Here is a 12581-nt window from a genome sequence, read left to right as displayed (position 1 = left end):
TTGGGAAGGTCCTGCCAGTTTTTCTTGAAGTGACAATCTCATTTCCAAGAAAATGTATGTCAGATATCCACATTTGAAATAATGATAGTTTGTTGGTCATTCTTGCAAGTAAAAGTGGTGTTCTGTGATGACAGTGCTGCTTCAGAGCGCTTCCCAAACAGCTGCGCACATGCTGCTCCTCGAGCCAGCCGTTGTCCTTCAGTGTGCAGCAGGAGCGCTGTGCGTGTCCAGCCCATTGTGTCATGCCGAATACCAAGAAGACAAGTACTTAAGGGTCAGATTTAATACAATTAATCATTCTTACTGCTTCAAGGACACTGTTAAATGAAAATGGCTTTTTTTTTTTTTTTTTACTGTGGGTTCCTCGTGATGAACAATACAATGACTTTTCACCACAGTTTGTAACCACTGTCTTGATCCATGCTAAGGGATACCAAGCTAGTAGTTTACCTACTGTTGCTTTTGCAAATTAGTGCTGATGTGAACATGATGAATAAAGCAAATATCTTAGCATTGTTTTGAAAATAGTTTTGACCTGATGAACCCCCTGAAAAGCTCTCAGGGGACCCCTGGATTTTCACAGTCTGCCCTTTGATAACTACTGATCTATGGTATGCAGAATCTTGCTAGACTGCTGCTCGCTGTTATGCAGAATTGCAACCAGAGTGGCTGCATCCTAGATACTGTTCAAGGGGATGTGGTTACTGCAGTCTTAGAGCAGCCTTCCAGGGGAGGCCCTGTAGTGTTGTAAGAGACAGGGATGGCGAGGCAGGAAAGAACTTGGCAAGCGTGCGAACGGAAGGAAGCGGGGGTGGCTGGAACATCCTGAGCGGGGAGTAGGAAAGGAAGTTGGAAAGGTAGTCAGGAGCCGCATTATGCAGGGCCCTGCAGGAGCAGTAGGGAGTCCTTCCTTCTGAGTAATAAGCAGTGAGTTCCTAAAGCAGGGGATCGAAATGCCAGTTGACTTGGCCTGATTTTGGTGCCATTTGGGGTGAGTTGTTTTTTGACCTAGTGAAATAGTGAGTGAGGCTCCCAAAGATTAATAAAAATTGGCAAGGGTGGCAGCATGCCAGGACCTGTATACAAATAATGTGGTTTTCACCTACAGGTATCATGATGAAGGGGGGGTTTACATAAATAAAAGCCTACTTTATCACAAAATGAGAAACAGCCACCTCTACCTGTGATTATGAAGTCAAAAATCTGCAACACTCTCCTTAGTTTAGAATCTAGAATAGCTTTACGACATTGTCTGTGAGTGGATTGTGCTTAGTTATTTGAATAAATCAGAACTGACCTTGGGCAGGATTGTGCAAGTTAAAGCATTACGAAATATTTAGTGATCACACTTGAGAGAACCCTTTATTCTTCATTCTAGTTGATTACGAAGTATCACATTAAGTCTTAACAGTTGATAGAGTACTCAGTCTGGCTTAAACTGCTAACTGTCAGAATGCAAACTTCTGGGTACCTTGAACGTGAATTGCTTGATTGATTTAGAAATATAATTTAACGTCTCAAACACTGAGGTTCTGGATACTATTTTAGTATTTTACTATTCTTAAATGTATATATTAGGCTTCTGATAAAAGAGTTCCACGTAGGATGTCAGAATTTGAAGTCTGAGTTGGTATTACTGTAGAACGAAAGTGCTAGAAACCTCGTCTTTCACTTCGTGGGCAGGTGAAAGAAAGCAGGGCGGGTTAAGAACCTGATACAATTAACGCCTCCACATCCTTGGTTGGTTGTTATGTGGTGTCAGAAGGGGAAAGTGATTGAGTTCCCCACTACCTCCCTGCTCCCCTTTCCCCATTTCTCTTTTTGTTGTGCTTGCTTGCTTGCAGAAAGAATTCTTAGGAACTTTTGAAACAGAAATTGGTATTTTAACAAGATACCTGATCCTGATATTTGCAACATTAAAGGTAGAATGTTAACTCCATGATAGCATGGTAAATAGTTTGTGAACATAGAGATGAAAATCCTGACTTTCACAGTTATAATATAGTTTTATGAAAAGAAAATGCTTTTCTAAGATTTGTATGTCTTAGATATAAATGCATCTGGCTGATATTTTGCTTGTTTTCAAATCTAAATCACGTTTGGAATTTCTTTTAAAGAGAATATTTTAAAATACGTGTTCTCTTTATTCTTGATAATGACTTGTATGAGTGAGTGAATAAAAACCTAAATAGCAAAATTCAACCATGGCAGCTAACATCAAAATGGAGGAGGGTTCAAAATGACCTTGGCAGACTGTACACACCAAGGTAAGTATGACACTCCATTGGCTGGAGTGGAAGTGGGAAAACACTATGGAATTTCCAGTCCGTCTGCTAGGAAATAACTAGATGTAGCATGGTGAGGTTCTGACCTGGCCTGTATGGCCTGGACTACAGCAGGGGCAGGGGTTCCTGATACTGAGATAAGAGAGCTGTGCAAAGAATTCAGACCAGAACATCACTGAGGTGGCTCCTGGAGGAAAGAAGGACCACAAAAATGCAGGCCACAAATGTAAAGTCTTGTGTTTACGTTTCAGAAAAAAGTCTGTGTGCATACAGCTTGAGAGACTGGGTTAATTTTCTAGGCATTTCAGTTGACCGTGTTCTTATCGTGAGCCAGCGGAGCTCTGAACCACAGGTAGAGCGTTCTCTTCGGTTCTGGGTGTCACGTGTTGAGGAGCATTGCCAGCTCAGCATAGTGGTTCTTAACGTAGAGTTCATGAGCTTTCTCCGAGATTGTGTGCATATTTTTCTCGGGAAAGGGTTCAGAGGTTTTATTAGCTGTCCAGAGGATTTCTGTCCCCCAAAAGATTGAATTGCTAAGATGACTGATTGAAGAGGACAGTGTTTGTGGGTAAGTGTCACATGTTATTCAAACAGGTATTCATTAAATGTTTGAATAAACTAAGTCCCTACTATGCCCGTCGTCGTTGTGTGCTTAGTCACAAAGGCTAGGGCAGCCTGATCCTTGCCCTCAGGGAACTTCAGTCTAGCGAGGGAACCACAGAAAACAGTTACTGCTACTATAATAGTTGGTGTTTTTAAAGCATTTATTGGTGTGTGTATGCCCTCTTGAAAGTTTTAGACTTTCTCTCGAAACAGTGGAAAGTCAGTGCAGAGTTTTAAGCAATAAATGAGATCATCTTCTAGACGAGGATTAGCAAACTTTTTCTGTGAAAGCCCAGATAGTAAATAGCTGAGGCTTTGTAGGCCACGTGCCCTCTGTTGCAACTACTCACTTCTGCCTTTTGTAGCACACAAGTAGCTATAGACAATACATAAACAAGTATATGTGGCTGTATGCCGATAAAACTTTATTTATGGACACTGACATTAAGATTTCATCTAAGCCACATGTCATGAAATACTGATTTTTTTTTTCAACCATTTAAAGATGTGAAAACCATTCTTAGCTCATAGGCTGAACAAAAACAGACTGTGGGCCAGATTTGTTCCCTGGTCTGTAGTGTGCCAGTCCTGTTTTATGTCCTCAAGAAGATCCGTCTCACTGCTCTGTGAAGTGGATGAGGGCAGGCAGGGAATTGCACTGGGAAAACCAGCCATGCATTGAAGTTCACCAGCCAAAGTATCACGGACTAGGGTAGCGCAGGCGGGATGAAGAGGAGAAAGGTTTGAGACATAATCAGAGGAAGAATTGACAAGACTGTGATGTGGGAGATGTTAAGGATAAACCTTCAGGTTGTTAGCATGAGTGCCTGAGTGGGTAATGGTGCCACTGGTTAAAATGAGAAATGGTAGAACGGGACCAGGATTTGGGGATGGACAAGATTCATTTGCACACCTACCAGATCCACATGCTTGCTTGCTGACTGCAAGGCCCTACCAGGGACCCGCACCATTCCCATGGTTCAAGAGACGGGTGGCTGCGCCTGCAACTGGGATTCTGAGGGTTCTGCTGCTCCTGGGTCCTCATGTCACCTGAGCGTATGCCCCAGCATACCCTCATACTGCTCGGTGGTTTCCCTGTTGCCTTGGAAACAGAGGAAATTGCAAGATCCACTTGGCCTCACACACTCATGCTGCTCGCTCCACCAGGCGCTGAGGATTGGAGTCCAACTACAAGGATTTCTGTCTTTCCTGCTTTTGGGGGTGGGGGTGGGCTCCATCTCTAGACCTTTTCATTCTGTATAACTGTGCTACCAAAATGTGTGAATAGGTTTTAAATAGTGTTCTTAATCTGACCGCGTTTCTGGGTAAGCATTATCCTAAAAAAAATGGGACTGTATACAGAATGAACAAACCTTCCGTTGCTTAGACCTCCATGGCAGTCTCTGATAAGCAGCTAAGTTTATACAAGAAGGTGTTCCTCTTCCCTTAACCTGTGGTATAGGGCAGCATTGTCCGATAGAAATATGATGTAAGCCACATCTGGAATTTTAAATTGCCCAGTAGCCACATTAAACAAGTAAAAAGAAACAGGTGAAATTAATTTAATAATATATTTAATTTAGCCCAGTATGTCCAAAATGTTATTATTTCAATATGTATTGGATATTGTTGATGTTCTTACTTTTTTTCATGCTAAGTTTTCACAATCTTGTGTCTGTTTTACACTATATATGACACATCTCGGTTAGGACTAACCACGTTTCGAATGTTCAGTATCCACCATGGCTACTGGCTGTGCGCTATTGGACAGCACAGGTATAGTGAGAAATGAATTGGTGTTCGTAAATTCAGTCAATGCAGGTTTTTTAAGAACTTTTGAAGAATAATCATTATTAATAACCGTTCATGCAGACCAATGAATGTGCTTTATTTTATGTCTCATTTCATTTTCCTAGTTTTTGTTATTACTTGTTTTGATCAGTCTTAAACTTCACGCTCTTTAATATGTTAAAGATCGTGTTATAATTTGAGAATTTATCTCATTTGCTTTTCTCTAACTCTTTCCCACCCTGACACCCAGCCTTCTTCCAAATTTGGGCCACAAATCTAGCAAAATTCATTCTTCATTGTTGCCACACATTAATTTCCTGCACATATTCGGGTCTGTCCCTCTGCCATCCAACTTGGTGTTCCCTCTAAATCATCCTATAGAGATGAATATTCTATTTTTAAAATATTTAGGCTAACAGTTCCATGGCCTTTCTTGGCAGTACTTAGTTTTTCTCCTTTTAGTTTAATAACCTGACAGTTAATAAAATTATTTATGTAACTCGAATCTTCATACTGTAATATAAACTTATTTCTCTTATTCTTCTCAGTGGAGTATATCTGGTAGCATACTTAGCAATAATAAGCACCCAGTAAGTATTTGAATGAGTAATAATTTTGTGAACTAGTTTTACTTGGTTATTCTCTGTCTTGTCTTTGTCATAATGATAATTACACCTTAATTTTTTTCTCTCCTAGCATCTATTTTTAAAAAGTTGGGAAGGGGGTGTGAGAAAGAATAAGATGATGTCAACCCTGCTTAACTCATAGGACAAGTGAGATAATTCGTGTGAAAATGTTTTGTAAACCCTTAAAACAGTATCTCACTTGTAGGTTCTGGTGAATAATTAAAATTTGGATTCTCTGCATCACATGCCCTCATCTGACTCTGTATGTGAGGGAGACGTGGGGATGGGTACTCGTAGCAGAACCGCCACGAGCACTTCTGCAGAACACACAGGAACTCCTTATGCGCCCCTTTTGAAGTGAGAATGGTGAGCTAAGTGTATTTTTTCAAGAGGCTTCCTTGGTGACCCTGATATATGTATGTATGACCCCGCCCGTCAAAAAAGCGACAGTGACTACTGCTACTCTTGATGGAACTATGCATTTTTTTTACTGAAGTGGGTGCAGTACTTTAATCCTGTGATTAGCATCATGTCTCGTGTAAGGAACACACTGAGAGCTTCCTCCAGTTCCTCCTAGCCCTTCTAACAATGGTGTCTTCAGGTTGCAGTCCTCTTACCACCCCAGGTGATTGTGCATTTTGCAAACCTGGTCTGTTTTATTGATGTCAGCTCTGTTGGTGGATCCCAGAGAAGCACCTTCCTGGGAGTCCTGCCCTGGCCCTGTGGCACTCTCGAACCAGCAGAATGCTGCGGAGATGGTGGCGTGCCTGTGCCAGGCTTTACGCCTTAAAGAGTCGGCAGCCTCTGCTTTTGTGTTCTCTGGAGCCCCGGGTAGCATGCAGGAGAGGCCTTAGGAGAGGACACGTGGGAAGAGAGAAGGTCCAGCTGTCCCAGCTGAGCCTAGCCCGCCCGCCCCCCCCCCCCAGCTAGGGCAGCCGAGGAGTGACTACAAGGCCAGCAGAGGACCCAGCTGAGCCCAGCCTCGATGGAAGAGTTGTGAACAGAGGAGATGGCTGCTGGTTTCAGCCCCTGAGTTTTGAGGTGATTTGTTATCCGCAGTGGGTAACTGAACAGTCACTAATTTTCTGCTTTAGCTGGGCATATGTGCACTTTTCTGTTTATTGGTTTTCTTATGGTGTTATTTAGAGGCTTTAGCTGAAGTAGTTGTTACTCTGTCATTTTCTTAGATTTCAGATTTATTAGATATAATTATTAGAATGTGTTTTTCTTCTAAGCTGATTATTTTTGTTTGAAGAGCAGTTGCTAATAGTAGTACTAATAATAATGACATTTGTTGAGGACTTAGTGCATGCTGGATATGCTACATGTATTTTCATCTAACCCTCACTGCCACCTGTATCTGATACTGTTATCGTCTCCATTTTACAAAGGAAGAAACAGGTTCGGGAAAACTGCCTGCAGTCACGGAGCTAATAATCACCATCCCACTCTACTTAGTAAGAAATAGTGTCTTGTCTTCCCCTTTTTTGTACCTTTTTTTAAGTCAACTTTTGTTGTGGTATAGTTTACCTATAATGAAGTATTCATTTTAAGTGTGAAGTTAGATGAGTTTTGATAGATTTGTTCACCTGTGTAACCACCACTCCAATCAAAATAGAAGACATTTTCATCATCCCAAAAAGTTCCCTCACACCTCACCTGCTCTGCCAGTAAGCACCCATCTGGTTTCCAACACTGTGGATTAGTTTTTCTTGTAAAATTTCACATAAATAGAATCATACAGTAAATACTGTTTTTTGTCTGGCTTCTTTCAGGAAACATGGTGTTTTTGAGAGTCATTTGGTTGTCATATGTGTAAGTAGTTTCTTTATTTTTTTTTGAGGAAGATTAGCCCTGAGCTAACATCTGCCACCAATCCTCCTCTTTTTGCTGAGGAAGACTGGCCCTGAGCTAACATCTGTGCCCATCTTCCTCTACTTTATATGTGGGATGCCTGCCACAGCATGGCTTGACAAGCGGTGCCCTGTCCACACCCGGGATCCGAACCAGTGAACCCTGGGCTGCCGAAGCAGAACGTGTGAACTTAACTGCTGCACCACAAAGCTGACCCAGTAGATTCTTTCTTTTTATTGCTGAATAGTGTTCTCTTGTATGGATGGACCATAATTTCTGTCTCCAATCACCTGTTGGTTGTTTTCAGTATTTCACTACTTAGAATAAAGCTCCAGTGAGCATTTGTTATGTCTGTGTGGACATGCAGTCATTTCTCTTTGATAAACACCTAGGAATGGGGTTGTTGAGTCACATATGTGTTAAGTATATAATTTTGTGAGAAACTACAAAACTGTTTCCCAGAGCGTTTGTACTGTTTTACAATTTCACCAGCAATGGACGAGTTCCATCCTCACTGGTACTTGGTATTGTCAATCTTTTTAACTCTTGCCGTACTGTTGTGGTAGGCCATGGTTTTATTTGAATTTTTCCAGTGACTAGTGATGTTGAGCATCTTTCTGTATACCTATTGGTCGTTCGTATATCTTTTGTGGAGTGTCTGTTCATGTTTTTTGTCTATGTTATTGGGTTCTTTTTGAGTTATATATTCAGAATAACAGTTCTTTATCAGTTTTTTTGTTTATCATTTATTCACTCTGTCACGTAAGGAATCTTTGCCTACCCAAAGATTATGAAGATTTTCTCATGTTCTCTTCTCAAAGTTTTATAGTTTTAGCTCTTAAATTTAGATCTATGATCCATTTCTAATTAATTTTTGTGTATGAGGTAAAGGTCAAGATTCTTTTTTTCTTAACTAGAGGTGTAATTTACATCCAGTAAAATACATCCTTTTGCTGTACGGCTGAGTGAGTTTTGACAAACACATACAGTCGTGTAACCACAACCACAGTCAGGACGTAGAACAGCTCCATCAATCCCAAAAATGTCTGTGTGCCCTTCTGTAGTCACCCATTAGCCCCGTTCTGTTTTCTGTCCCTATAGTTTTGTCTTTTCTAGAATGCTATATAAATGGAATGAGACGTCATGCCGTTTTTTGCATCCGGCCACCTCACTTAGCGTAACGCATTTGAGACTTAGCCATACCGTTGTGTGTATCAGTAGTTCATTCCTTTTTATTGCTAAGTGGTATTCCTTTGTGTGAATTTAACATAGTTTGTTTATCCGATCACTTGTTGAAGGACATTTGGTCTGTCTCCACTTTGGGGCAATTATGAATAAAGCCACTATAAATATGTGCATACGAGTTTTTGTGTGACCATATTTTCATTTCTCTTGTGTGAATACCTGGGAATGAGATTGCTGGGTCAGATGGTAAGTGTATGTTTAATTTTTAAGAAACTGTTCTTCCAAAGCAGCTGTTCCATTTGCATCCTCACCAAAAATGGGTGAATATCACTTGTTCCACATCCTCTCCAGGACTAGTGTTGTCAGTATTTTTTATTTTAATCAGGTATGTTTATCTCGTAATTTTATTTGCATTTCCCTAATGAATAATGATGTTAAGCATCGTTTCCTGTGCTTATTTGCCTCTGAATATTTTGTTAGAATGTTTAAATCTTTTGCTTATTTTCTTAATTGGGTTATTTGGTTTTTGTTACATTTTGAGTTTGTTATATATCATGGATACATGTCCTTTGTCAGACAATGTGTTTTGCACCTATTTTCTCCAGGTCTGTCACTTGCCTTTTCATTCCCTTAAGAATCTTCTGCAGAGCAGCTTTTAATTTTGATCAAGTCCAGTATATCATTTTTTTCTTTATGGTTTGCGCATTTGGTCTTATACCTAAGAAATCTTCCCTAACTCAGGGTCACAAAGATTTTTCTCCTGTGTTTTCTTCCAGAAGTTTCATAGTTTAAAATGATTTTACATTTTGATCTGTGATCCATTTTGATCCTATGCTTTTTTTCGGGGTGCACATAAGATGTGGTCAGATTCTCTTCTCTTTTTTTTTAGTATTGCTATCCAGTTGTTTCAGCACCATTTGTTGAAAAAGAGTATCCTTTCTCCCTTAAACTGCCTTTGCACTTTTATTGGAAATCAGTTGACCATATGTATGTGTAGGTCTGTTTCTGGAGTCTGTATTTTATTCCTTTAATCTTTGTATCTGCCCTTATGCCGGTACCACACACTGCAGTGATTACTGCAGACTCCTGCTAAATCTTGAAATCTAGTACATACATGTTCTTAAAATAGTCTGAATTTTTTTTCCTTACAGATTAGTTTTTCCAATTTTTTCTTTTCCAGGTTTGTAGTAAACACCTTTTTTTTTTTTTTGAGGTCGTAATAGTTTATAACATTGTGAAATTTCAGTTGTACATTATTGTCAGTCACCATACGTATGTGCCCCTTTACCCCTTATGCTCACCCCCCCACACCCTCCTTCCCCTCTTGTAACCACTAATCTGCTTTCCTTGTCCATGTATTTATAAACATCTATTTTGAAGCAGGTTAAAATGCCCCATTTTAATTTCTAGTCCATTTTTCAGAATTTCGTCCTGATCTTCCTAATGTTTCATCTTCTCATGTCCCTCTCCTGATTGGAGAACCTCCAGTGGCTTTTATTGCAGGATAAAGTGGAAAATCTTTGGCTTTTTTTTTTTTTTTTTTAACTTTCAAATTCTTGGTTGGGAGGTGCTTAACTTTTCACGTGAGTGTCTTTCTCCTTGTGAAGATGATAGGGTCCTTGTAGACGGCAGTCAGATCGTTTGTACTGACATCTTTTTCAGAGTGACTCGTGGACTAGAGTCTCAGTCTGTGTGTGCGGACTCAGAGCGTACTGCGTTGATCGTAATCTGGGAGCAGCGTTATTGGAGTGCTGTACTAGAACTCATAACCGTTTGTGGAACACGTGATTGGTGCTAGGGGCTGTGCTTTATATTTATGATTTCACGTAGTCACCGCACGCAGGAGGATTCCGAGGCACAGAGGGGTTAACTTCTCCAAAGACACAGCTGGGATTCACACCATAATCTGAGTTCAGATCCTGAACCTTTACCCACTATCCTGTTCCTACTAATTACTACATTTCCTTCATTCTATGATGCTTGTGTTGTTTTCATGTTTTAATATTTCTGAAGCCAGGGTGTATTGTAGTTTCAATCAGCTTGTGCACTGTCACCAAACTCTGTCCCCCAAGCCGCCAGTAACAGATGGTATGTCTTGGAATCAGTGGAATCCTAGAAATGGGAAAAGACGGTTACTGTGCGGGGGATACTTTTTCTTTTTGACCTGTAGAGATTACCACAGTTATCCCATCGCTTGTTTGAAATGAATGCTGATCTATGTTTTATGTCACATAGTAGGAACTTATTTCAAAAGATGTTACTTAGGTTTTTTAAAACATTCTATTAGAATGTTAATGAAACAGTTTTTTCATATTCACTTGGTTGCGTTTCACCTGTTTTTTTCTTAAGTTTTTAAAAGTAGAAGTGATGCCTTCAATAATGTTTGGAAACTTAACATTTTGTTATTTTGTTAAAAGTCTTTGGCACGTCTTTATAAAATTAATTTCACCTATTCCAGTTATTTCAATGTCTTTTTTTCCCTTAGTAATAGAGTTCTTTTTGTGGTTGGGAATTTGGGATTGCAGGTTCATACCTGAGTTGTTTTCGTCTTACTTCCTCTGCCCTCCTCCCACCTTTACTCTCTCTTTTCTTTTGGATCTTTTTGGGTTTTTTTGTGAGGAAGATTGGCCCTGAGCCAACATCCATTGCCAGTCTTCCTCTGATTTGAATATGGGACGCCACCACAGTATGGTTTGACAAGCAGTGTGTAGGTCCACACCCGGGATCTGAACCCGCAAACCCCGGGCTGCCAAAGCAGAGCACACAAACCCAACCACTATGCCACTGGCAGCCCCCTCTTTTGGGTTTTTTTTTTTTACCAGCCTTCATCTGGCCCCTGTCAAGGATCCCCTGTGGGCTTGCTTGGTTCCTGGTAGGGAATCAGTGACTGTGTCCTGTCTCATTTGTCCCCATTCCCCAAACACAAAAAAAACATGGCACCAGTGCTTGTCAGTGGCTTTCTTTAACTTTCTGCCTTGGCATCTTATGAGCGTCACTCAAGTCGTTTACTAGAAGGCATCACTGATGCCTGTTTCCTCAAGACCTAAGTGTCTTGAGGAATTTTACTTCTAGCTTCTGTAAAGTAAGAGTGTGTATAGAGTCAAGTGATGTGTAAAGTTCCTTAGAGCAGAGAAGGCTCCTGTCACTGTAAAATACAAATTTACCGGATAGAAGAGGAGTGATTTGAGTGATCCTGATGAGAAGATAGAAATTTTTCAGTTCTGTTATGATAATACAATTAATATTGTAATCAGTTAGGTTGCTCTTGACCGCAAATTAATTTAACTCATACAATCTTAAACAGTAAGGAAAGGTATTGACTCACATAAATGGAAGACTGGAGGTTGAGTAGTCAGTTAACTCAAGAATAGAGGTTCTTTCATCTCTTTAGTCTGCCATCCTTGACCTTGGCTTTAAGGCAGTGGTTCTCAAACATGTAGCACGTTAGAATCACCTGGGAAGCTTTTTAAAAAATCCCCGTGCCCGGGCTGTACTAATTAAATCAGAATTACTGGAGTGAGACTCAGGCAGGAGTTTTTGGAATTTCCTGGGTGATTCCAGAGTGCAGCTAAGTTTAAGAACCAGTGTTCTAGACTTTAGGACTTGGTTTGGAGATGAGCATCACCAGGGACCTTGGTAGAAATGGAAAATCCCACACCCTCCTCCAGATCGGATGGATTCACGAGAGCCCCAGCTGAACTGTGTATTCTCTAGCGTTGGGGAAGCACTGCTTTAGAACACTGGTTTTCAAACTTGCTGTGCTTTGGAATCACTGGAGGAATTCTGAAAATATTGAAGCGTGAGTCCTACCCCTGGAAATTCTGATTTATAGGGGCCTGAAGTGTTACTCAGATTCTGGGTTTTGCCTTTGCACCCCCATAGTGTTTAACATGTCCCTTTATTCCATGTATTTCTTGTAAATTGGTAGTTAGATCTAGCAGTTTGATCGGATTTAGGTAGTTGCTTTCTCTTCTCCCCTGCCTCTCCCCTTACAATTGTATGGTGGCCTGTGTTTGCATCAGGAAGACCCATAATGTCTGGTTATTTCTCTTTTTGTGGGCTTAATAGCTGCTCATCATCGTTGGTTACATCCATTGGTTCATTAGTTTAAAAAATCATTGTTAAATTCTTGTGGTTACAGGGGATAGATACACACGCAGATTTTCTCCAAATTACCACGTTTGTTATGCTTTTTTTTTAAATGTGTTTCTCTCCATTAGAATTTACATGCCAAAGA

The 12581-nt window shown here is 40.4% G+C and overlaps 1 protein-coding gene across 3 annotated transcripts in view; it reads left to right on the top strand.

Annotated features, from left to right (window-relative positions):
• The window catches only part of RHEB (Ras homolog, mTORC1 binding), a 49586-nt gene that overhangs the window by 10525 nt on the left and 26480 nt on the right, over positions 1-12581 (top strand). The window contains exons 1-4 of one of the 3 annotated variants that reach the window (XM_070265260.1): positions 6237-6346; positions 6697-6762; positions 6860-6975; positions 7081-7120. The exons of 1 other annotated variant lie outside the window; for it this stretch is intronic. In XM_070265260.1, the coding sequence (XP_070121361.1) occupies positions 7117-7120 (4 nt within the window). In that variant the 5' untranslated portion in view covers positions 6237-6346; positions 6697-6762; positions 6860-6975; positions 7081-7116. Of the gene's footprint in view, positions 1-6236; positions 6347-6696; positions 6763-6859; positions 6976-7080; positions 7121-12581 lie in introns of those variants that run through there. One more of the 3 variants, XM_070265261.1, reaches the window with a different exon arrangement.

This window comes from Equus caballus, chromosome 4 (assembly GCF_041296265.1).
Source record: "Equus caballus isolate H_3958 breed thoroughbred chromosome 4, TB-T2T, whole genome shotgun sequence".
Classification (NCBI taxonomy): Eukaryota; Metazoa; Chordata; class Mammalia; order Perissodactyla; family Equidae; genus Equus; species Equus caballus.
The sequence above is the reverse complement of the archived record's forward strand: the minus strand, read 5'-3'. Positions and strand labels throughout refer to the sequence as shown.